This window comes from Paroedura picta, chromosome 1 (assembly GCF_049243985.1).
Source record: "Paroedura picta isolate Pp20150507F chromosome 1, Ppicta_v3.0, whole genome shotgun sequence".
Classification (NCBI taxonomy): Eukaryota; Metazoa; Chordata; class Lepidosauria; order Squamata; family Gekkonidae; genus Paroedura; species Paroedura picta.
Window position 1 is genome coordinate 128751616 of NC_135369.1, and position 22943 is coordinate 128774558.

At 54.6% G+C, this 22943-nt stretch overlaps 1 protein-coding gene across 1 annotated transcript in view; it reads left to right on the forward strand.

The window, feature by feature from the left end:
* The first annotated feature begins 5049 nt into the window (after positions 1–5049).
* Positions 5050–22943, forward strand: part of SIM1 (SIM bHLH transcription factor 1) — a 94748-nt gene continuing 76854 nt past the window's right edge. Inside the window, exons 1-2 of the mRNA XM_077303457.1 lie at positions 5050–5280; positions 6502–7199. Coding sequence (XP_077159572.1) covers positions 7025–7199 — 175 coding nt within the window. The 5' untranslated portion in view covers positions 5050–5280; positions 6502–7024. The remainder of the gene's footprint in view (positions 5281–6501; positions 7200–22943) is intronic.

The window sequence follows — 22943 nt, forward strand, 5'->3', positions numbered from 1 at the left end:
CCTCTTCCCTGGCAGGTCTCTCCTGAGTCATGTGGGGCAAGTCCACCCAGCAGTGGGAAAGAGGGCTCCAACTGACCATGGAAGCAAACGCAGAGCTCCCTCCTAAGTAGGTGGGAGAACTGCCAGAGGCCTGGCCCTGAGGTCTTTGGGACTGACATGGCCTGGGAAGTTATCCTGTTGGGGGGAGGGGTTTTTTGATCGGATCTAATAACCCTGACAGGTGGGTGGAAGGTTTTCTTTTGGGGGGGGAGGGATCAGAGCCCCAAATGAAAGTTGCTGGAGATCTGTTTGCATAGACCACTCTGGAATCTTAAACCCATTCGACAATCCTCCAGTCCATGTAAAGAAAAGAGTCCCTCCCCAAAAAAACTCCCCTTGGGAAACCTCCTCAAAACCCTTGGCCAGGCAACCAAGCATAGCAGCCCTTAAACCCTGGACTGGTTGTAACGAGAGGAAGAAGGCTGCAATCCTGTGCTCCTGGGAATTACTTACTGACCAGTAAAGATGCTCAGGGTGAGTTTGTCAAGCTCCGCTCCCACAGCCCGATCTTCTGCATCTTTCCTCGGAAGTAAGTGCCATCCCCTTCCATAGGGCTTACTTCCACAGAAGACGCATGGTAGCAGCGTCAACTTCACTGAGTCCTGGGGATCTGCCATCCCTGAGTCAGTGCTCAGGTTTCGCAAGGAGAGGTACCCCCTGCTGGCAAACCTGCCCTTTGCTTGGTGCTGAGCGCCAGGTGCCAGATCTGGCTGAAGAGAGTTAGCAGGGATTTGATGAGAGGCTGCCCTGGTCAGAATAGCTCAGGCTCACCTGATCCTGACAGATTTCAGAAGCTCAGTAGGGACAACCCAGGCTCATTTGGAGACTGAGGTGGTAGTTCCTCCAAATAACGTGATGGGAAGGAAGGCAAAACCACCTCCCGACGCCCCTTGTCTGGATGCCGGATCACCTGGCTAACGCTCCGCATGCCATGCCCTAACAATAGTCATTGGCACGAGGCTCGGATCCAAGGCTCTCTCTTGCCACCGCTGGAGCCGAGGTCCTGAGGCCTGGAGGGAGTTTTGGGCCAGGGTGCTGGCTTGCTTAAGGAGAAGCCCTCTGGGCTGGGCTGGAAACTTGGCCTGGAGGGCATCTCCCAGCCTGGCCTCAGCCTCCATCTCCTGGTCCCAGCGTGAGGACAGTTTTCGTTTTGTTCTAAATAGGTTTTTAAGACCGCTCTGTTGTTATAGATGTTCCTCAACTTGCTCTGAGTGGTGACTTTCACTGGCAGGTTGTTGTTTTTATGATGATAATTATGCAGGACTCGGGTTCTTTGATGAGGTTTTGATTGCTATGATTTGTTTTTGTTGCATTCTGGGCTTTTAAAATTATTATTTTGAGCTGCCTTGAAGGAGCTCACTGGAGGGGAGGCAAACAAGGGCTTTCAATCAATCAATCTGAACCACCTAGGGGGGGGGGTGTCTCGGTTCGGGCCTCCTATGGGGAAGCAGGGAAAATTCTCGGTTGTGGCGAGAACAGCGGAGGGGCTGTGACCAGGGAACCCACCGAGGCACTCTGCTGCTCCCCGGGCCGACTGAGAGGAAGAAGCTGGACCACCAAGACTGCCTTGGGTTAAGGGTCAGACACCCTTGCGCTCCCCCCCTCCCAAACTCACAAGAACACTTTTCTGACCAACACTGTTTGAGTATAAGCGTCCATGTGCATGAATCCAGAGAATCCAACATTGCTGGTCTGAAAAGTGCCCCTGGACTCCCACCAGGTTCTGCTTCTTCAGACCACTGGGGGTCCCCACCTGCATCTACCTCCAAAGTGGTCCTGAGGGAAAGGAAGTGCCCTGAGATGCTGCCTAGGCTCCTCTGGCCATGGGGGAGGGGGAGGGGACAGATGGATGAAGCCCCATCAAGAAACCGATTTGAGCCAAGACTGATCCATTGCTTAACCGCCCTATATGGTGAGACTTGGGGCTTACTCCCAGGAAAGCGTATTTAGGATTGCAGCCTCTGTCTGCAGTGCTGGGCCTTGGAAATGGAGAGCGAGCCCTTGTAAGGGTAGTTGGGCTTACTTCTGAGTAGGCCTGCTGGGGGGGGACGGCTGGGGAACCCCCACCCCCGAGTTCCCTGGCTGTGGCGGTGTGCTGGTCTTACAAGGCGCATGGTTGCCGGCACTGCCCGTGGGCGGCTGAGGGCCGATCGTTCGGGGTCTGCGGGGCCTGAGGGAGAAGGAGAAGGCAGCGACCGCTGTTCTTTCGCCAGCCAATAGCAGGCCCTTGCCCCAGGTCTTCGCCCTTCTCAGCTAGATCCAATTCGTGGCGAAAGGGTCCTGCTTAATCCGCTTGGGTGGAAGTAGAGGCGCAACCGGAGTGTCCAGGAGGCCCTGGGTGCCAAGCAGCGGGAGGCCCCGATCCTCTGGCCACTCAGCGGGACTTCCTTCGGAGGCGGCCACGGGGAGAAAGAGGCCCGGCACTCCGCATCCGGAGGCGGGCGGCGGAGGACTGGCCCGTCCTTTGCGTTGCGTTTCCTCGCTGCCCTGGAGGGACACCGCGACCTGCCCAAGGTCACCCAAGCCCGCTTGGGGCGCTCCGCCCGGATCCGCGAAGGCCTGGCCGGCCTGCCCGGGGAAGTCGAGGCGCAGCCTTTGGTCCGGGTGAAGGCACTGCCCGGCAGACCTCGGCCTGACGGGCCTTGGCCAGAGCCCCTGAAAGCGGTCGGCCTCCTCCACTCCACCCCCGGGCCAGGATCAGGCCGCCCCCCCTCCCCCTTCCCCTCGCCCCCCTCCAAGCGGGCCGCCCTCCCGGACGGACGGATGGACGGACGAGACGGCGGCCCCAGGCGCCCTTCCGCCGTTGGAGAGGAAGCGGGGCAGAGGCCGAGCCCGGGCGCCGCTGGCCGCCCTGCGCGCGGAAGGGCCGTGTTGCGGCAGGAGCCTCTTGAGTCCCGACGGCTGCGCTTTGGTTCGAGATCCGCCTCGGGACCAGGGACGGCGAGCAACGGGGCGTCGCACCCGAAAGGGAGGGTTTCAAGGAGCCCCTGAAAGGACACCTTGCTGGGGGGGGGGTGAAGAAGAGCCAGCGCAGACACTCCCCCCCCCCCACTGGCCCAGTGTCCGGTCTGGGTTGCCAAGATGCTGGGAGAGAACCTCCAGAGCTCGGTTGGGAGGCACCCACGAAGGGGATCTCTCCCCACTGGCCCCGGGCCCACCCCCGCCTGCGACCTTGTCGAAAACGAGCCCCGCTGGGGCCACTGGTCAGGGGCTCCAATTGCGGTGAGCCAGGAAGGCCACTCACACGCGGGCGAGCGCACCTGCCCACTCGCGAGCCAAGCACGGGCAGCCCCGGCGCGACGTCACGGTTAGTAGGTGAGGAGCGGACTGAGGAGACCCAGGTTCGCATCCCGCACTTGGTGGGCGCCCTCGGGCCAGTCGCCCGCATTCAGCGTCATCTACCCCGCAGCGCTAATGCGAGAATAAAAGTGTGTGTGTGTGTGTGTGTGTGTGTGTGTGTGGTGGGGGGGGGGAGAGGCCGGTGGAAACCGCTTTGGGGAGAAAGGAGGTGTAGAAACAGATAGATAAAAATAAACCATCATTTAGATGAATTTTTGTGAAGGTTTCAGGGTTGAACCAAGCCTAGACTCTGGAAATGAATCAAGGCGACGCTGACAAGCAGTGGGGCTATCTTTTAAACAAGAGGTTCTCACCAGCAGATTATTAGATGTAAAATAAAGAAGATTATAGATACATTTTGTTGCTTTCAATTAGAGGAGGTGAGCGCGGAGGGTTTTTTTCCTCCTTAGGGCAGCATTTGGGGGGAGGGGACTAGAAAACCCCTCGCTCCCCAACCTGGTTTGGCAGACGGTAGCAAAAAGACAATTCATTAATCTCTCCCTTCTCCCTCCAATGAAACTCTTTAAAGCCTCAGCACACTTGCTAGGGAGTAAATCCCGCTGGACTCTGAGTAAACACCAGCAGTAATTCCGCCCGGCTGCGCTGAGCCCCGCCGCCGATTTCTGTTTGGAATCGCAATCTCGGCTTCCTCCCCTTCCCGGGCTGATCCTCTTGCATAATGGGCAGCCCACGAGAGGTTGTGCCATGCTGAAGCCCCCTTTCTGCTCGGCAGAGAATTCAGAGCGGATTTCCACCCACCACCCCCCCCCCAATCGTCTGGATCGGCGGATTTAAGCCCTTGGACTTGAAAATCACTTCCGTTCAAATCGACAGGATAGGCTTGCAAATACGCGGGTTTAGGAGCATCTCGGCGGAAGGATCCTCAAAACATATCCTTTCTCTGCTTCGCCTCCCAAGGAGGAGGCAGCGGCGGCTCGGCGAAAGTTACTTCTCTGGACATCACTTCGCAGATCTTTGTTTCTGAAGAGGCGGACGGGACTGGCGAACCTTTAAGCGTCTAGTTCCACCACCGAGCACTGGACGGGTGACATTAAGCACGGGCTGCAGCCACTCCAGCCTGATCTTCGCCAGCACAGCCCGTGGTAAGATCCCCGCCCTTTGGCCCCTGCCGGTCCCCTGGGTTGGCACCCGGATCCTACGGGCTGGCAGCGGATTAGACCCAATGACTGTGACCGATTTATCTCTCTCCCCCCTCCCCCATACTACCACCGCCCAGGCTGGCGCTTCAAGGGCCGGGTTGAGCTGTTGGCCGCTCCTTGCTCGCCTTTCCTTTGAAGCTCCCGACTTTGGGGGACCGGAGGGGCCAGGAGACACCGCGCTGCGCCCTCCCTAGCCGGAAAGCCACCCGGTTAGGGCTCCCGGAGCACCGCGGGGGCAGCCGAGGGATTGGGCGGCTCCTTCCTGGGGCCGGCCGCCTTTGGGCTCGGGGTCTAGGTGGGACCGGGGTTGGCCGGGGGGGGGGGGGCGCGTGGTCTCAGGCCCGCCCCGAGGGGGGAGGGGGTGTGTCGCTCGGGGGGGAGGCGGTGACGTCAGCCCTCCGCCCAGCCAGTGAGCGGCTGCCCTTCCGGAGGCCCGTCCCAATAGGGGGAGAGCGGCGGCGTGAGTGGCATTAAGGCCGCGCCGGAGGGAAGCGGGGCCGAGGCATGAAGTTGCGCGCAGGAGCCCCTGTGGCTGCCCAGAAGTTTCCGCGGCGGCGCTCGGGCGGCCAGTAGGGCTCGCTCCCCGGCAGAGGCAGGGCAGGGCCAGGCGGTCGGCCCGGGAGGGGGCGGGGGCCGGATGGGCCGGCAGCTGCAGAGGGGCCGCGGGGGGACGGGCCAGGGAGAACGGCCCCCCTTGGGCGGAGCCCCCGCCTTGGCCTGAAGAGGCTCACCTGGGACGCAGGTAGGTGGCGGGAGGGCCTGCGCAGGCTGAGGGAGGAGGGTTCGGCCTGGAGCCGGCCAGATGGTCCTCCCGGCTTCCCAAAGGGCGCGGGGGGGCTCCCTCCCAGCCGCCCGCCCGCCCGGCCCAGCCGCCCAAGGAAGCGAAGCGAATGCCCGTGGTCTCTAAGGCGCTCCTGGCCCCTGGCTCTGTTCCGCCGCTCCAGGCAGACCAATGCGACTCCCCCATCCTGCGATGTCACCCGATCGGTCCAGGTCGTGCAGGGCCGAGCTGCCTACCTGAGCTGCGCTTTGCATTGCCCGCAAGGGCCCCAGCCAGAGTGGGCAGAGCCCGGCCCTGAACGCGGCCTAGGGAGAATGGGCTGACCCTCCCTCCCCTTGGCGGGACCCCGGTGTCAGGGTAGAAGGTTAGGGAGGCCGCCCACGCCTCTCCCCGCCCCCTCGAGAGCAGAGGCAGAAAAAGCGACCGTCGGTGGACTGGGCCACAGGGGTCGCCGTCCTCAAGGCGCTTAAGCCAGAGCGCGTGTCTTTCAAAACTAAGGTTCAGCGGGACTCGAAACAAGCCGGAACGCTCACGAATCAAAACAAGCCGGCCGACGTGGGCGCTCCGGATCGGGCGCAGACTTTGGCCGCCCTTTCGCTTTGTTAAAACGCGCACTTGTGTGTATCCGCCTCTCCCGGCCGAACCTTTCGGCGAGGAAGAAGCGGAGGGATAGCTGAGACCCAAATACAATCTAACAACGAAGTTTAAACGTGTCAATTACCATAGGTGGGACCCTCGGGGAAGACTTCCTGCGCGCAGCCCCTCGAAAACGAACGAGAGCCGCTGGACCGTTTTTTGCTCAGAGTGGATTGGGTCCCCCCTCCTGCGTCATTTTCCGTCCGCTGTGGATCTCTGCATGGGCGCTGCGGCCTGGGTGGAGTTCGAGAGGGCGGTTGCAAGTGCAACCCTGCGCCTTCCTCCACTTTCCCGCAGGCGAACGACGGGATTCCCCTGCCCGGGGAGACCTATCGGCATGCCTTCTCCCCCGCTGATTCGGGCGGGCGGTGGGGACAGGGGGAGGACGGGCTCTGCGTGTGTGGACAGACGTGTCTGCTGAGTAGTGGCTCAGTCGGACCCTGTTTGTTTTGGGAAGTGCTGCGACTTCCATCCGAGGATGCCAGCCGCCTAGGGCGCCCCGGGTCGCGTCTCCCTCTCCTCATGCCCGCGCTCTTGTCTTCGCAGTTGCCTCCCCCCCCCCTCCCCGTGCCCCTCCCTGAACAACGCCTGGAGATCTCCCGAGGAGGATGAGCCGAAGGGGGCCCGGGCGGCGGCGGCGGCGGTGAGGCCGTGGAGGATGCCTCGTTTCCAAGGAGTTACGTTTGCAGCCGGGCGAGGCAGGGACCCTCGAGGAACCATCTCCTGGTTGGCCGTCTGAGATGCGGTTCAGAGTCGAAACTGTCCCCTCTGCCCGTCTGCCCTGGAGTCTCGCTTTCCCTGCTCCTGTCTCGCCAGCTCCTTGATGAACAACACCCAACCCGAGGGGCTTCCTCGCTCTGGCGCTCACCAGTTCGTGATTTGAGCGCTTGGTCCCTTGGCGATTCCCAGCCAGCGCCCCAGCCCCCCCCCCTGAGTGACTTCGTAGCCGGCTCGTTTGCTACAACGCCCCCACCCCACCCCCATGGTTTGTTTGAACTGACCCTCGCTGGCCTCTTTTGGATGCTTCGGTGGAGCTTAAGCTGTCGGCTAGAAGGAGGAAGAAACCACCATGAAAGAGAAGTCCAAAAATGCTGCCCGGACGAGACGGGAGAAAGAGAACAGCGAGTTCTACGAACTGGCCAAGCTGCTGCCCTTGCCCTCGGCCATCACCTCGCAGCTGGACAAGGCCTCCATCATCCGCCTCACCACCAGCTATCTGAAGATGCGAGTGGTCTTCCCGGAAGGTAGGTCAGGGCGGCCGGAGGCCCCGTCCACCGCGCTCCTGGGGGGTGGCGCCCTCCCCCCCCAAAAAAAACACTTTCCCCTTCGGTACATAGGCTGTGCTTGGCTGCGCCTTTGTCAACACGTCAAGGCGCGGAGCTCAGCTGCCTGGGCCGCGGAGGCAAACAAGGTTACGCCGCAGACAGCCGGGCATCCCTGGCCCCGCCACGTGCATGACCCAAAAGGACAAGTCGCCCATATTTAATATCCACGGGGGGGGGGGAGGGGAAGGGAGTCATCCCAAGCTCAATATTGACTTAGATCGAAGCGCAGGCCTGGCTTCAGTCCCGTGGAGCAGCGCGCTCTGGGATGGGGGCCGGTGGGGCAGGGGAGCCGAAGTGAAGGCCGGGTCGTCAATATGCATGAACTTGCGCATCCCGACCCGAAGTTTCCGATATGAACGGAAACGAGGGAGACACGGCCTGCCTTGGCAGCGGAGCCAGCTGACCAGAGGAAGCGGCTGGCTATCTGGAAGGGGAAAGGGGAGACGGACGAGGGCGGCCAGAGCGGGATCCAGACAAACACCCCGCCTCCAACACTGCCCAGAGCAGGCTCAACCGCGCTCGCTCGGAAGCCCAGTCTCACTGAGTGCCCTGAGGTTTACGCCCGAGTAAGAGCAAAGAGGCTGGCAACCTGAGACGGGCCTTCAAAGCAAGGGCCTTGTGATTTAGGACTGTGTTGTCATTTTTCGATAATTAACTATTGGTGTAGTCTGATCTCTTGTAAGGGTGGGTCTTTTGGCAGAGGACCCAATCCTAACCAAGTCCGAGACGCATTTCGGCACACATTTCCGTAGGAAATTATTTGTTTATTTCTTGTTAAAGTCCGTGTGTCTTACCTGTGTGTCTAACCTTGCATGGCCTTTGACGCAGAACGACGATGAGATTCTATTGAAGGCCCCCCCCCAAAAATATCACTGCTGTGAATTTGCTGTGAATCTGCACCAAAGGGTTAATGCACCTTCAGTGCACCTTAGAAGTAGATTGTCCTGTTCTTCACAGGAAAATCCTGATGCAAAAGCACACTGAAAATGCATTATCTTCCATGTGCAGAATGAGCCCTGGGTAAAGGTCACAGGATCGGTGAATTTAGAACAAGCAAACAACAACCCACTGTGGGAGGAGTCGCTAAAAACCAGCTGGGGATTTCAGAATAAGAGGGGTTGGGAAGCATTTTGCAGAGAGAAATTATCCCGGGGGAATTAAGGAAAACAAATCATTAGGGCAGCTGCAGCTTTAAGGATAAAAGCGGAATTAAGCGCAAAACATCCTAATGGTTGAAGCCACGGAGACAGGAATCGAAATAGCGCTAGGCTGATTTTGGTTTGGGGTGGGGGGTTTAGCTCCCCCCGCCCGTTTGTTAGTCAAAGGTTCAGCCGATGACTTCTTACGTGGCCGCTTTCCAGGGTCTCCCGACCCTCCCCCACGTTCGCCTTCCCAAGGACGGGAGTGTTATCAAACCAGTCGGCAGGTCCGCTCCTTGGGCAGGCAGGCAGGCAGGCAGGCAGGCAGGCAGGCCGGGCCCCGCCGAGAAAAGTGCCCTTCAATAAAGACGCTTTGGGAGCTCAGCTCTTTATTGCGACGTGGTTAGTGCTTTGCAATACAATTCCATCACAGGCAGCTGGCTCTGCCTTAGCATCATCCGCCTGGAATTCTTTAAATCCCGTAGATTTGAGGGGGCGAGAGGAGGAGAGCTCGTGTTTTTATACTTCTTATTACTGAAAGCGGTGAGAGCTCCAAACCTCTCTTAAACTGTCCTCGGGAAAACAGCCAACTGAGCTTACTCAAGAGTGCATCGGATTCCTCCGTTCTGTGCCTCGCTTTGGCTGGATCGTGCCCATACTTGTAAATGACAGCTCCCCCCCCCTTCTATCTCTAGCCTAAACAGCCCTACTCAGGTGTAATTTCCATTGCCTTCCACGGAGCCTACTTCCGGGGAAGGGTTCTTAGGACTGCAGCTGTGGTCCACCCACCGAACTCCGTACAATCTGCCGGGAAGGCCCGCGTGGGAGGAAGTCGCTTTGATTTCAGGGCTCCCTCGGAGGGAGAGGCAGCCGGGGCCTCGCCCTCCTGCTGAAGTCGGCGTCGGAGAAGCGCGCGCGGCGCTCCGGCTGTTTAGGATCAGGGAGGCTAGCGAGGCGAGGCAGGCGTCCTCTGGAGGCTTCGGCTGTGGTCGTGGCCGTGAGTGAAGGCTTCTCCCCGGGAGGCCCTGAGACCCGCGAGGCCCTGCTTCGGCTGCTGCCGCGGCGCCTGCGGGCCGCCTCCGGGCGTGCTTGGCCGCGGGGCTGGTCAATTCCAAGCGCCTCCGTCGCGGGCGCGGCGGGGCCGGAGAAGCAGATGGTGCTGCTCGGCCGCGGCGGGAACCGGGCGCGCCGGGGAGGGGGGAGCCCTGAGCAGCGGCTCGGCTGAGGCGGCCGTGGCAAAAAGGAAGCGCGGGGGTGGGGGTGGCATTGCGCGGCCAAGGGCAACGGCGGCGCTGGCAGCCGCAGATGCCAGGAGGCTCTTGGCTTGGCCGACGGATGGCTCAGGAGGGGCTCGGCTGGTCCTCCTGCTCTCTCCCCCCCCCTCGAGGCTTTCCTTTTTGTTCCTGCCCTTCTCGTTTGGCGGCAAATGCGAGGGCACAACCCGACACACAATTTGGCGGCAGTCCTAAAGGCCTTTGGCCGGCCAGTGTCGTGGCCTAAGACCCCTGGGCCGTTACCAGGGAAATGGGTGGGGGGATATGAACCTCGCCACGGGATCCTGGCTATGTTGCCTTGGAAGGAAGTCTCAGGGACGATCTGCCAAGGACGATCTTGGGCACGGTGGTTCCGAGGGCTCGTTTATTTACCTAAGGAAGGAGCGACCTGAGAATCTGCCCGGGTGGGGGTGTTAGGAATTGTTGCAGTGTCACTTTAAAGGGGGAGGGGAAACCCCAGGTTGCAATTGAGTTAAGCAGGTCTGGTAGAAATTCTGCTTCAGTTTCAGGGCCCGGGGCTCAATAGGTTTGGGGAGATCGAAAGATCGGTTTGGGGAGATCTTCTGTTTGAGCTCCATTCTTAAACCACCCCTCAAGAGCAGCCTGGATGAACGCTGTGCAGTTAGGCCATTCTCTCCTTTTCGAGAGATTATCTGGATCGATGTTTCCAAGCGCCTCAATTTGCAAAAAAAATTAAAAATTGACTCAGAAGCAAGGAACTGCGGCTTAGTGGGTACGATTTTTGGCCGTTGGGTTCTTGAAGGCAAGCCAAATACTTAGCCCTGAAAGAGCCCTAGTCAAAAATAGGCTCACCTGAAACGGGCGGCATCCCTTTATGACCTGGGGTGTGCTGGTTGGCAGGCAAGGGCAAACTGTGGGAGTTGGACGCCGCTGTTTCCAGAGAGATGGACTGGCCGACCTCGCTGCCCACGGAGAGACCGAAGGGGTTTGGCGAAGGGTCAGGCACACCAGCAATGGAATCCCAGACCCCTTGACTCTGCCGCCCCCCTCCCGTCCCTAGAGGCCTTAAACTGATTCCGAATCCGCGACTTGAGGGAAGGCGACTTGATGCGCTAGTTGGTGGAGGAGGCGCCGTGCCGAGAGCGGCTCAGTACGCTTGAAGGGGATGAGTTGTACCTCGCGGCCTCCTTTGGGGTGGGCCACGACTGAAAGAGGGGATGGAACTGACGGGCGGAACATGAAGCTGACGCAACAGTGACGCCAGGCTTGGCTTTCGACGTCAGCGACCTCTTCGGCGACCACCGGCCTGTCTCCCGTGCCCGGGAGCCGAGGAAGCGGCAGCGGAGGGCTTGCCACGAGAAGCGTTGCATCCAGTTGCGCGCAAGCCACGGGTGGGCCCCGACCCACACGGAACCGGGGGTCGAGAATGATCCCCGTCCTTACTCTCCCCTCTTTCGAACCGAGCGTCCAGCGGAACTTATTTTTAACATAATTATGATTTTTAAAGACAGCCTTACAGTACACTCCATTGCAAACCCACCCCTTGTTTACCTTTTGAACCCCCCCCCCCCCGCAACAAACGAACATTGTGGTCGCTACGACGTCACCAACGCAAAATGGCCATGATGTCTTCCGGACGGGAGGTCCGTGGAGATCCGTCCACACAGGGGCCCTTGCACCTGTTCACTTTCGGAGGCCCTAGACTCAGGGGGTCAGGCGTCAGCACACCTGGGCTGGCCGTGGGCTGGAGAGGTTTTGATCGGAGTCTGCTCGGAACCAAGTGCCACCGAGTTCAGAGACTCCCCGCTCCCCCCACCCCACCCCGAAAAAAATGGCCGCGCAGAACTGACTCTGAGGACTGCAGATAGAAACGGAGGCCGTGGGAAGCTGGGCGTGTGCTCGTGTTCCCCGCTGCAGGGCCTGCGGGCGGGACAAGGAGTGGGGCTCCGGGGCCCAGGGACAGGGGGGAGGGCGGCCATTCTTTGCGCGGGGGGCTCGCGGGAAAGCCTGGCCGGGCTCGAAGAAAGAACATTTCCTCGCCTTCATTGTCCTGAACGTCGAATCCCACGACCCTCCCAGAGGCTTGCAATGTTATAATCCAATGGCCGAGCCTCTAAGGACCTAACAAGGAACTGAATTGTGCGGTGTGAGTTTGGACGGAGGGGAGTGGGTGGGGCTTTTTTTCTCTCCCTTTGTTTCGAAGAGTTCTGGGGAGGGGGGGAGAGGAGCGACCGGGCAGGTAGGCTTCCCTCTTGAAAAAACTCCCGGGCGGATCGCGGGAAAGGCCGTTCGTAGGCATCCAGCTTCCACCCGCCTGGCTGATGCGTCTTCACTTTCCAGTCTGCTTCGGGAAAGCTAGGGATTTGAGAAAGTGCGGTCTGCCGAAGGAGCCCCCTCCCCCCCCCTTCATTCCCGCCTCCGTCCCACGTCTCCCTCCCTCTCCAAAAAGAAGCACAGCTTAGAGGGCACCGGGTTTGGAGCGCGATCTTAAGCCGTTCTGCGGAGGCCTGTTCCGGGGGAGGGGGGGACTCTCCGGCCGCTGGACTCCTGTGGCCGACACTTCTCGGCGGAGGTCTTTCACTAAAGGGGACTCCTCGCTCATGTCCTGTTTGAAGTTTTATTTGTGACAAAAAGTTAACTATTTACAATCCTTGAAGCCGCTTATGGGATGTTCGTTGTTTAAATGGATATAACTTTGATGCGTCACATAAATACAAGTTCTTTCAAAACACACACGGAAGTGAACGGGGTTGAGGCTCCGTTCCTAGCGATGGTTGCAAAAGATATATTTAAAAAAGAAAACCCGACTGATTCCTTGCAGGTCAGGTTGGCCCCTTTGTCAAGGGAAAAGAAGAAAGGGCCGCGCCTGAAATCCACACAGCCTTCCTCCAAAGCGTTTAAACAGGCGCCGGGGGCTTCGTCTGCTTGACCTAAAAGGGTGGGGTGGGAGATTTGGGAAAGATACACATTGAAGGCGAAATCTCTCCCCTGGCTGTTTGGTACCCCCTTCTTGCACCCAAGCCGAGGTTCCTACGCTGAGGCGGAGTGAATGTAGGTCGTTTAGCGTTTCAGGAGTCATAATTGTGTTTTATTTTCAGAAGTCGCAGGGGAGGGGGAGGAGAACGAGAAGAAACCTGTTTCCCACGTGGATCGGTGATTTAATGCTGTTTTTTCTAGCTGCTAGGGGGAAATGATTGAGCATTGGGTTTCAGTGTTTGTTTTCTTACAGACGGTTTTCTCATTGGCGAGGCTTTAAGCTGCCTGCTCTTGTTTAATTCCAGTTTTGATGTGGCCTTGAAACGCGAAGTGCAGAACAAAAGCCCTCGCTTAACTGTTGCAAAAACAGATTTATGGCGGGAGAGAGAGAGATCGGATTGATTGGCAAACCCGGCAATTTCTCTGGAGAACGCCGCCCGCCTCCACGGGGTCCCAACGAGGCTCGTTAGAGTCTCCCTCATTATTGGAGTAATGGGCACGTGTGTGTGTGTGTGTGGGGGGGGGGGTTCATTCATCCTGCCCCGCCCCGCCCTCCTGCCCGATTTCTGGGCCAAACGCGGAAATCCCCCGTCTGTTGGGGTGAGAAGAGCCGCGGAACGTTTTGTAGGCCGGCGAAGTCGCCGCTTGCCCGGTCCCTGGAAAGCCGGCGCTCCTCTCCGCGGAGGTCTCCATCCCGGCTTCTCGCCTCACGGCCTTGTTTATTCGGACAAAGGGGTGCTACAGAAACATGAAATAGGATTTGGGGGGGGGAGGGGTGCCCCTGTGGCCAGTTCGCCCGTTCGGGTTGTCTTGGTTTCCAGGCGAGCCGTTGAACAGGATTTGCGTCTGTGTTCTTCATTTTAATTTCTTTTTTATATTTATATATATGTCGAAGTAGTCTGCATTTTTCTACGTTGTTCTTTCCTGGCCTGAAATGTGCCCGTAGTAACGAGTGTCTGTAAAACCAGGCCACGGGGGCGCGATTCTGAGACCTAGCCGCGCCTGCCCAGAAGAAACCGCCTAGCCCTTTGGACCTTCTTCTGTACACGGCGGCTGCCGCCGACACGCTAAGCAGAGTTACACCCCTCTAACCCCATTGATGTCGACGGGATCAGAAACGGGGGGGGGAGGGGTTGCCCCCATTATGCTCTTGTTTCAAATCACCTGGCTGGGTTTGCAGTGCAAAATGCTCACAGTAAATCTCCCAGTTTATACCCCGATTCTCAACAGAACATGAAATGTGGTGGGACTGGCGAGCGTTGCAATAAGCATTCAATGGAAAGAGACAGTCGGAGTGTCTGTGATTTGGCCTAGCTGTGCGGACCTCTCCTTGGTCTTTGGATTGGTCATCGGTCTTTGGGCTTGCCTCCTCGACTTCAAGCCTTGGCTTTCCTGCTCTGGGTTCCTGGTGGGTCCCATGAGAATGAATCCAAAGGGATGAGGTTGTTTCTCTCTGGGCACTGATAGGTTGTTTGCTTGCAGCCTAAGAGCCCTCCTCCCTGACAGGAACTTGAAGACCAAGTTTGACTGGCAGGGTTTAGGGTTAAATATATATATATATCATTTGCCTTGAAAGCACAGAAGCTTTTTCATAGTACCCACAATCCTTTTCCTTTCCCAGTTAAGAGGGAAAATCCTGTTCAAACAAATTACAAAGGTGATCTTACTTCAATGGTAAAAAGAGGAAGAAATTTTACTTACAGAAATAGAAGCACATTTTACATGACATATTTAATTGTGAATGGATTAATGCTGAAAAAAGTTAACTTGCCACACCCCCAAGCCCACATAAAACATGGAAGAGAGGGATTATATAAATTGAAACAGAAGGCAAGTAGCCGCCAAAGAGGCTCAATATCCAACAAATGAACGGGTGGGACCGACTGCCAAATGTACCTCGGTGAGAGAATTCTCCTAACCCTTTCCCACCCAGCTCCTTGTGTATGCAGAATGATAATATCTAATACCTCTTCTTAGGGTCACATGCAAGAGTTCTCAAGTTTAGGCTTATCTCCTAGTTTTTCAGATCTGTCTCTTGGTCGATGCTTGGTCAGGGTGTTGGCCATCATCTGCTGAACGATATTCCAGCTCTGTTTTGCCCTTCTCAGTTAGGTCATGCATGAATTGAAACTTCACACCAAGGTGCTTAGTGTGTTTAGCCATTGCTTTCCTGATTGAGAAACCTTAATACAGTTGTCTTAATACAGTTGGTTGTCGTCTTTCAGTTGAATTGGCTTTTGCTTATCAACTCCAAAGTCCTTTAATAACTGGTCTAGCCACAACAGTTCTCTACATGCTCCAGCAGGTGCTAAATATTCTGATTCGGTGGAAGACATTCTTACAGTAGTTTGCTTTCTACTGGCCCAGGAGATTGGTCCACCTTCGTACAGGAACGAGTACCTACTTGTGGTTTATAGTCTAAGTCAGCCGTTCTAATCTTTTTTTCCTCTTTTTTACCACCATTGTAACCCCCCTGAAACATCCTTCGGGCTTTGAGAAACCCCAGAAGTTGTGTGATGGTGCATCATATGGTTGGGAAGCCTAGCTGCGTACATGCCCAAATGGGGCCCCTCCCCTTTCCACCACCTCCAGGCCCATCATTGGCCATTTTGGAAGGGGTGGCTCAACATGACCATATCTGGTCATATCACCGGATAAATGTATAACTTTTTAAAATTAAAAATTAATTAACTCCCATCCATTCAGGAAACCCTCCCAGGACTACCAAGGAATCCTCGTCTAAGCTGATGATCAACTAATTTTGGATGACTAGTAAATTACAATGTTACAGTGAGAGTCAATTTTTGGCAGAAAAAAGGCAAGTCATAAAACTAAAATGTCAGTAATTACAGTTGCTGAATCCATAGTGGAAAGGTTTTTATTTAAAATTGCCAGCAAAGACTTAGCTACCTTTTCCATTATTGCTGAGTCCTTCACACTTAGTGGTGGCAATGTTAGTTTCAAATCTAAAATTCCTTTCAGATATTTACCCACCCTTTTTACTGCAATCTACTCTTTCTTGCTAGATGCACTTGTCTCAAAAGCAGGGTCCAAAACCCAACTCTTCTACTACTGCTGCTAAGAATGCAGTAGTGGTTTGGTTAGTGGTGCTTAGGTGTTGCCTACAGTGTTGGCATTTTAGACCTAGCATCTGTAAGAGTTCAATTATTTTCTGTCCCTGGTTTAAACAGAATGAACCATCTCCCTTCCTTTCAATCTATATGGTCCAGAAGAAACATCTTCCAGCTCCTTAAATTCTACTTCTCTGTTTAGGCACTCTACCACACTGTTATAGTCCATTTGCTGGTCATAACCCAGGATCAAATACTCAATGCATGTTTTGTCTTTAGTGTATAAACATGAAGCTGCTTCTCTTTACTTGCAGTTTTGTGCTGCAAGCATTATGTGTAATGTTTTGTTCCAGGGATTTACTGTCCTTCTACTGTTTGCAAACTAAATTTGGCTTTTTGTGGTCCATAAAACCTTCAGGCTGGTTCTCATACTCTTGGACTTCCTTGTGAAGAAATGCTGTCTTTACATCTAGATGTCTGACCTTTTGGATGCTGCTTTGCTCAAGAGTAATCCGACTGTACTGTGTTTCACTACCAGTGAAAAGGCCTAACCAAAGTCCTGACCATATCTTTGTGAAAAGCCTTTAGCAAATAATCTTGCTTTGTAGCATTCTTCATTTCCATCTGCATTTTTGTTTGACCTTAAATATTGACTTACAAGCAATAAGATGCTTTCCTGGTGGTCCACATTTTATTTATATGTAGAGCATCAGTCTCCTCTTTTGCTGCCTTCTCCCACACACAGGCATTGGCTGCTAGCATCTATTCTATTTTCTTCCAGGAAGGAAGTTCTGATGGTAACTCCAACCCTGTGGGGTAAGACAAGCATGAGGCTGGTAGGCCTTTGTTTGGTCACAATGCGCATTGGAGGTGTGGGTAGTCATGGAGGTGTCCTGTCCATCTGACTTCTCATTCTCACCTGCTTCCTCATTCCTGACTTGTGCTGCTCTGAGAATCTGACTTCTCAGGTTGTGTGCCTTGTTCTGATGTCTCATCATGGTGCACTGGTTCAAGGTCCAAGAACAGATACTGACCATTTGCCTTTTCTGACGATGCAGTTCCTTCTCTACTGGTTCTACTTTCATCACAGTAAATCACATGCCTGACATAGACTGTTTTGAGGTATGCCACTCTATAACCTGTCCACAATCATATCCCATAGAAATGCTTCCTTTGTTTCTTGGATCTAGTTTCTGTCTTTTTCTCCTGGGGTTCAAATGTGAAGGCCTTGCTGCCAAATACTCCTTTGTCTGGCACCCTGCAATGACACCAGATAAGTTCTGGAGATCAGGACTGCTTTGCCCATTTATTGGATAGGCCTGCATACAGAGGCATGCATTTGCTTCTCTCCAGTAAAGATCTCCGTTCCCTTTCAGCAGTGCCCTTCTGCTCAGGTGTAGAGCTCAATGACTTCCCATGCAGGATGTCTTCCTCTGCCATGGGGATTTGTGTGTGAGGTGATATCAACTAACCACAATGATCCATCTGTAGCATTTGAGGCCTTCTTCCAAAATGGCTAGAAACCATAGTGACAGATCTCTTGAGGAACGGGTGAACTGCACTCTTTTGCCTTGGCAGATATGCAACTAGAGAATCTCAGGAAAGCATCCAGAAAGATTTTTAAAATATCTATTTCCATCATTGTTGTCTAATGGAGATGTATGAAATAAATTACAGTTTGATTCAGGTAAGTACGGGACATCTCCAAATAAGTTTAGGAAATTTTAGTGAGATTTTCTACAGCATAAAGTGCCAGTACCTATGCCTTGAATCTGTTTGCCTTTCCCATTAGCAGTTTTTATTTCTCCTTTCTCACTTTAATCAAGTTCATCAAACAATATTTGCAGTGTGTGCTGTGTCTAGATGCCCCACTGCCTACTAGCATGCATGCACACAAAATCTTACACTCTGAATTAAACTACATTGGTCTTAAAGATTCCACTAGATTCAAACTCTGTTCTGTTGCTTCAAACCCAACACAGCTAACCGTCTGAATCTGCCTACAAGATGCTTATTTTCCTTTGATTCTGATTCAGCATCATCATAAATAATGCTTTTCTAGTCAATTAGGTTTTTTTGAAACTCCTTTGGGGCATTAGGACCATCATGCTTTTGATGTTTAAAATTACCTCTCTGTTTGTTTACAGTTTGTGTGCTGTTCCTGTGTGTCTTAAATTACTGTTGGCTGACCGCTCTCTATAGTCCTTTGCAAAGTGGCCCCTTTGGTTGTAATTAAAGCAACCCAGCAATTGGTTTTTCTCCCTTTCTTTGGTTGGGAATAGTTCTTTCTAGAAATGTACTTGAGTCATTTGGTGATTTAAATTAAATAAGCCATTTTGAACATTCCTCTTGCAGTTCTTTTAGTGCCTGATTGAAAGTTTTTTTCATCTTTTTTTTTTTTTGGCTCTGATTCTGCACACTCTCAAACACAGAAAAAAATTTCCCCACAAAGTTCTAAGCATAAATTTTGCCTTTTGTTCATCAGTTGGATTAAAGCCACAGATTGCTAGATTTGCAAACACCTGCCTCAGTTCAGATACATTTTTTATAGTTTTCTCTGTTATGCAATCTCATTTCATAAAGTTTTTTTTTTCCAACTGTACTCCTTGAGGTTTAATACTAGTAAATCCAAAAGTATCTTCTAGGCTCTTAAGCATTTATTTTGGTGTCTGGGAATTTTCAAACATGACAGTCTCACTGTCATCCAATGATCCCATAATAATGTTCTTGGCAGTCCCATTTTTGATTATCCAAGTATACATTTCCCATCCTTTCTCTATTGTTTTTTCTTCCTCTAGGATTCCAGCAGCTTCAAGGAGTATGTGAAAGCTTTTAAGCCAGCTACTATAACTCTCAGCAATAACTTTTGGGATCTCCAAATATCTCCTTGATTCAGCCATCCTTATAACAGCAGCATGGAGAAGAACAATGGATAATTTGTAAAGATCAAAAAATAACGAGATCAGCTAATCAAAGACTTTAAGTCCTTTAAAAACATTAAGCTTAAATTAAGCTTCTGATAGACTCTGGACCCATAACCTATTGTTTTAATTTTTTTTTCTTAACGTCTGGGAAACACAGAAGCTTTACACAGTACACTTCTCCACACTTCCCTATTAAGGGGGAAATGCTGTAAATCAGACTCCAATGGTAAGAAAAATAAGACATTTTATTTACAAAAATAAAAGTACATCAAATGACATATTTATTTAGGTTACAGTTAACTTATTTTGAACAGTTAACTTCAAAAAGGTTAACCTATAGTTCTAAGCCCAGATAAGGGAGAAGAGAGAGATTATATAAGACTGAAACATAAGGCAGGTAAAGGCCAAAGAGGCTCAACATCTAAACAATGAGAGGATGGTGCCGACTGTATGAGAGAGAGAGAGAGAGAGAGAGAGAGAGAGAGAATTCTCTTAACCCTTTCCCTCCCAGATCCTCTTGCATGCAGAATTATGGTCACATGCAAGAGTTCTCAAGTTTAGCCTTTTCTCCTAGTTTTTCAGATCTGTCTCTTAGTAGATGCTTTGTCTGGGTATCCAATAGCTGCCTCCCATGGTTAGTGAAGGGGGCATGGATCAAGCAGTGTGCATAAGTCATCAAACCTAAGCATATCACAAGCCTTACCTATGTTCTAATCTGAGCCTGCTAGAGGGGTCAATTAGCTTCCAGTTCTCCAATTTGAGAAAACCAGAGGCAAATACCTGACATTGAACATTCATATTTCAATCAAATGCAACACAAAAATAACATTGTTAATAATAATAATAATTTAATTTGCATACCATACTCCTGTGTAGGCTCATGGCAGTGTGCAACAATAGTTAATATTAAAACATAAACATTAAAACACTAAAACCCATTAAAACCACATCATCCCTTCAAGTTCTGTTCAGCCATGCCATCAGTGCAGAAGAAACATAATTGCTGTTTTCAGTGGGAGGTTTGCTGTTGCTGGAATTAAGGCTCAGAAAAGTTTATGCACGAATAAATTTGGTTAGTGCCTAGAATCTTGCTGGTGTCCTGCAGGCATTCTTTTCTTTAGCCCAGGCGCTGTGCTATTTAATCAGAGGGGCAGCCCAATCCCATTTACCAGGTGAATTTGCACATCTTCGCATCTCTGGGAAAAGTGAACCAGGTTGCTTTGGTGTATCCCAGAAAATAAACATCGTGAAGCGGGACTAAACCCCGCACTGGCACAAAATAAACACTTTGGCCTCAGAAGAAAAGCGCCCTGCAGAAGTGTGCTTGCATAGGAAATTATGGAAATTTAGCCTTGACTAAAACTTGGTCGGTCTTAAAGGTGCCACTGGACTTTAACGGGACCCAATCTCTCTGGAACTGCATGGTGGGTAAATACTGGCGCTGAAGAGGTCCGCGAAGCCTTCACCTCAGGAGCGGATCTGAACTGCCTTGGAGCCGCCAGCCCTGAAGGAAGCGCTGCTTTGGGACACACCTTCAAGCGGCTGGGCTGCCGGGCCCCGGGCACTGACCGCTCGCAGTGACAGGCCGATCCCGCCCCCGCCTGGGTTGGAAAACGATCCGCCTGCGCCGGCGGGAATGGGCCGCTGCCCCGAGGCTCCCCCAGAGACGCACACGAGCAGCCACGTGTCCTGCGGGTCCTTCCCTGGAGCCCGGCGAGTCTTGGGTAGGCCTCCTAACGGGGGAGCCCCTTCGGGACACGGCCCGACAGTTAGACGCAGCGGCTCTCTCCTGCGCTAGGGCCAGCCGAGGGAGGATCGCGGAAGCGTCCCGGCGTCGGCTCGAAGGGCGCAAGGCTAGCGGCTAGGCAGGGTCGGCTCCGGCCCTGGGCGGCCCCAGCGAGCCCGATCTGGGCAGGATTCAAAAGCTACGCAGAGTCGATCCTGGTTTGGGTTTGGTTAGGAACCCCCAGGAAAGTCGCTGGGATCCACGCCGAGGCAGGCCACGGCAAATCACCCCGGGCAGTCTCCTGTCTCGGGAACACGACCGGTGGCCAGAAAGCAGCTGTGACCGGACGAAACGAAAAAACCTCTCGGAGCAATAGCGAACGCAGAAAGATTCGTTTCCGGATGTGCGTGCATAGGAATCGCTTTCAGCGTCTTCTGGGCAAGAGGTGGCCTACGCTGCAGGGCTGTTGTAGAGCTTCGGTCATCTGAAGCCTTGGCGTGGGGTTGTCTGACCACTGTTATTATCTCGCGCTTCAACCGACGACACCCCCTCCCTTCTGTCCCCGCTACTTGCGAGGCACTTTCCTCCACAGTGCCGTCCGCTAAGACCCAACCGGGCCTGCTCAAAACAGGCGGCCGGAGGGCGCAGATCCTACGGCGGCGGGAGGGGGGGGGGCTCCTGAGAAGGCGCCTTCTAGCTGTGCGGGGTCTTCGTCTCCGGCTTGCCTTCCGGCCCATGTTTTCAGCCGAGGAGGTGACTTCGAGAGAGAGGGAGGGAGGGCTGGCTGGGCCACAACCCGGGGACTGCTGCTGCCCAGGCCGAAATGTTGCCCCCCCCCCCATTGCCATTGGTGAGGGAACTGCACGGCTCGGCTCCCGCGGATTCAGACAGGCTGTGGCCTATCCCTCCGCCTCCCAACAGGATCTACCCCCGGAGAATCGTATTCGGATCCAAGTATTCGACTTCAAACAATTTATTGTCTCGAATGGGATTTAATTCCGAATAATGTGGACATGAGCTTGCAACCTGAACGTTCAGGAGGACTGTGAATCTGTCTTTTCGATGCCCTGTTTGCTTGCTTTTTTTATTTGTGTGTGTGGGGGGTTCAAATACATCAGTTTGTTATGGAAACCTGGGCCGAGAGCCTTGAGTGACACGGCGGGGGGTGGGGGAGGAACCGGGGGCGCAGGAGGCAGAGCGAAGGCGGCTGGAGGGCTGTGGCTAGCCTCTGGAGTCAGACCCCCTCCCCCCTCTCCGGGCGGGCCTGGGGGGCGAGAGAGAAGGCAGCGATCCCCGCAGCGCCCCATCTCGTGGGGAGGGGGCCGTGCGGGTGCCTGCGGTCCCAGACACCGGCCTGCGGCGGTAGCGGTTTCCTGTGGCCTTAGGAGACGACTACATCCGTCCTGCCAGGGGTGCCGTGCGCGGCTGTGAACGTTAGTAGCCTCCCGTCTGCTTCTGTTACCCCGACCAGGATAGCCCAGGCGAAGCCGGCCCCGTCCGATCTGGGAGGCTAAGCAGGGTCGTCCCTGGAATGCCCCCGAGGAATGCCGGGGTCGAGAGGAGGGGTCAGGCAACGAATTAGGATCTCCCGGCTACATTACGCACGCTGGCCGAACGATAAAGAAATAAATGCGGCTTCTCTTATCATCGCCCGGGCACCATTCGTGTGGCAGTGTGGTCCTGGGCACACAGCATGCGAGAATAATGCAGACTGGACTCCGTGGGTCACGATTTGGTAAACGGCCACGGGGCCGGCCTGCTTAGAGCCAAGCCCAGTTTCCTCGGACAGGGATCCCGCTGGGTGCCCCAGCACAAGCCGCGGAAGCGCTTCCTCGCTCGTGGTGCTTGCCTACCTTGCCATGCAGGGAAACATTACAGCCAGCGGAAGAGGGGGACACTCTCCAGATAAGGTGACATTTAGGAAGGAAGGAAGGAAGGAAGGGCGTTCCCAGGCCGCTGAGGCCCATGATTGTCTTGACTCTTCTAAGCCGCCCCAACCTGCTGCTTGGATTTCACACACACGTTTCCCCTCGAGACTAAAGCCGCTTGAAGGTGGGGCGATCTCAGGGAGGAGAGCGAGGGAAGCAGAGAGCAAATTGCCTGATCGGGGCGGCGGGGAGGGGGACCGGAGGCCACTCCGCCGCCTCCTGCCCGGATATCTGAAGGCGTGAAGGTTCGGAGGGGGATTTGCCGGTGGCGACAGAGACACGGGAAGGCGGAGTCGGGCTAAACCAGATCCAGCCTAGTTCTCCCCCCCCCCCATACCCGCACAGCCGACTTTCAGACCCGGCGCACCTGTTTCGGACACCTGGCTTCGGGGGCAGAAAAGGCAGCCCAGACGACGACCGGCCTCCGTCCTGCGCCAGGCGAAACAGACGCCCCGCAGTAAGTAAGCTGCCGCCCAAAGCGGTTGGGATTGCCACGGGGCCTGCCTGCCTGCCTGCCGCTTGGGTTTGGACGGGCCGTTTCCGCAGAGCACGAAGGCAGCGGCGGGGCCTCGTGGCCCCAGGATCCGTCGCGGGGCGCAGGAGCTCCCTTCCCCGCAGCGAGCAAGGTGCCGCCTCCCACGACGGTCCTCTCCGTGGCGCCTTG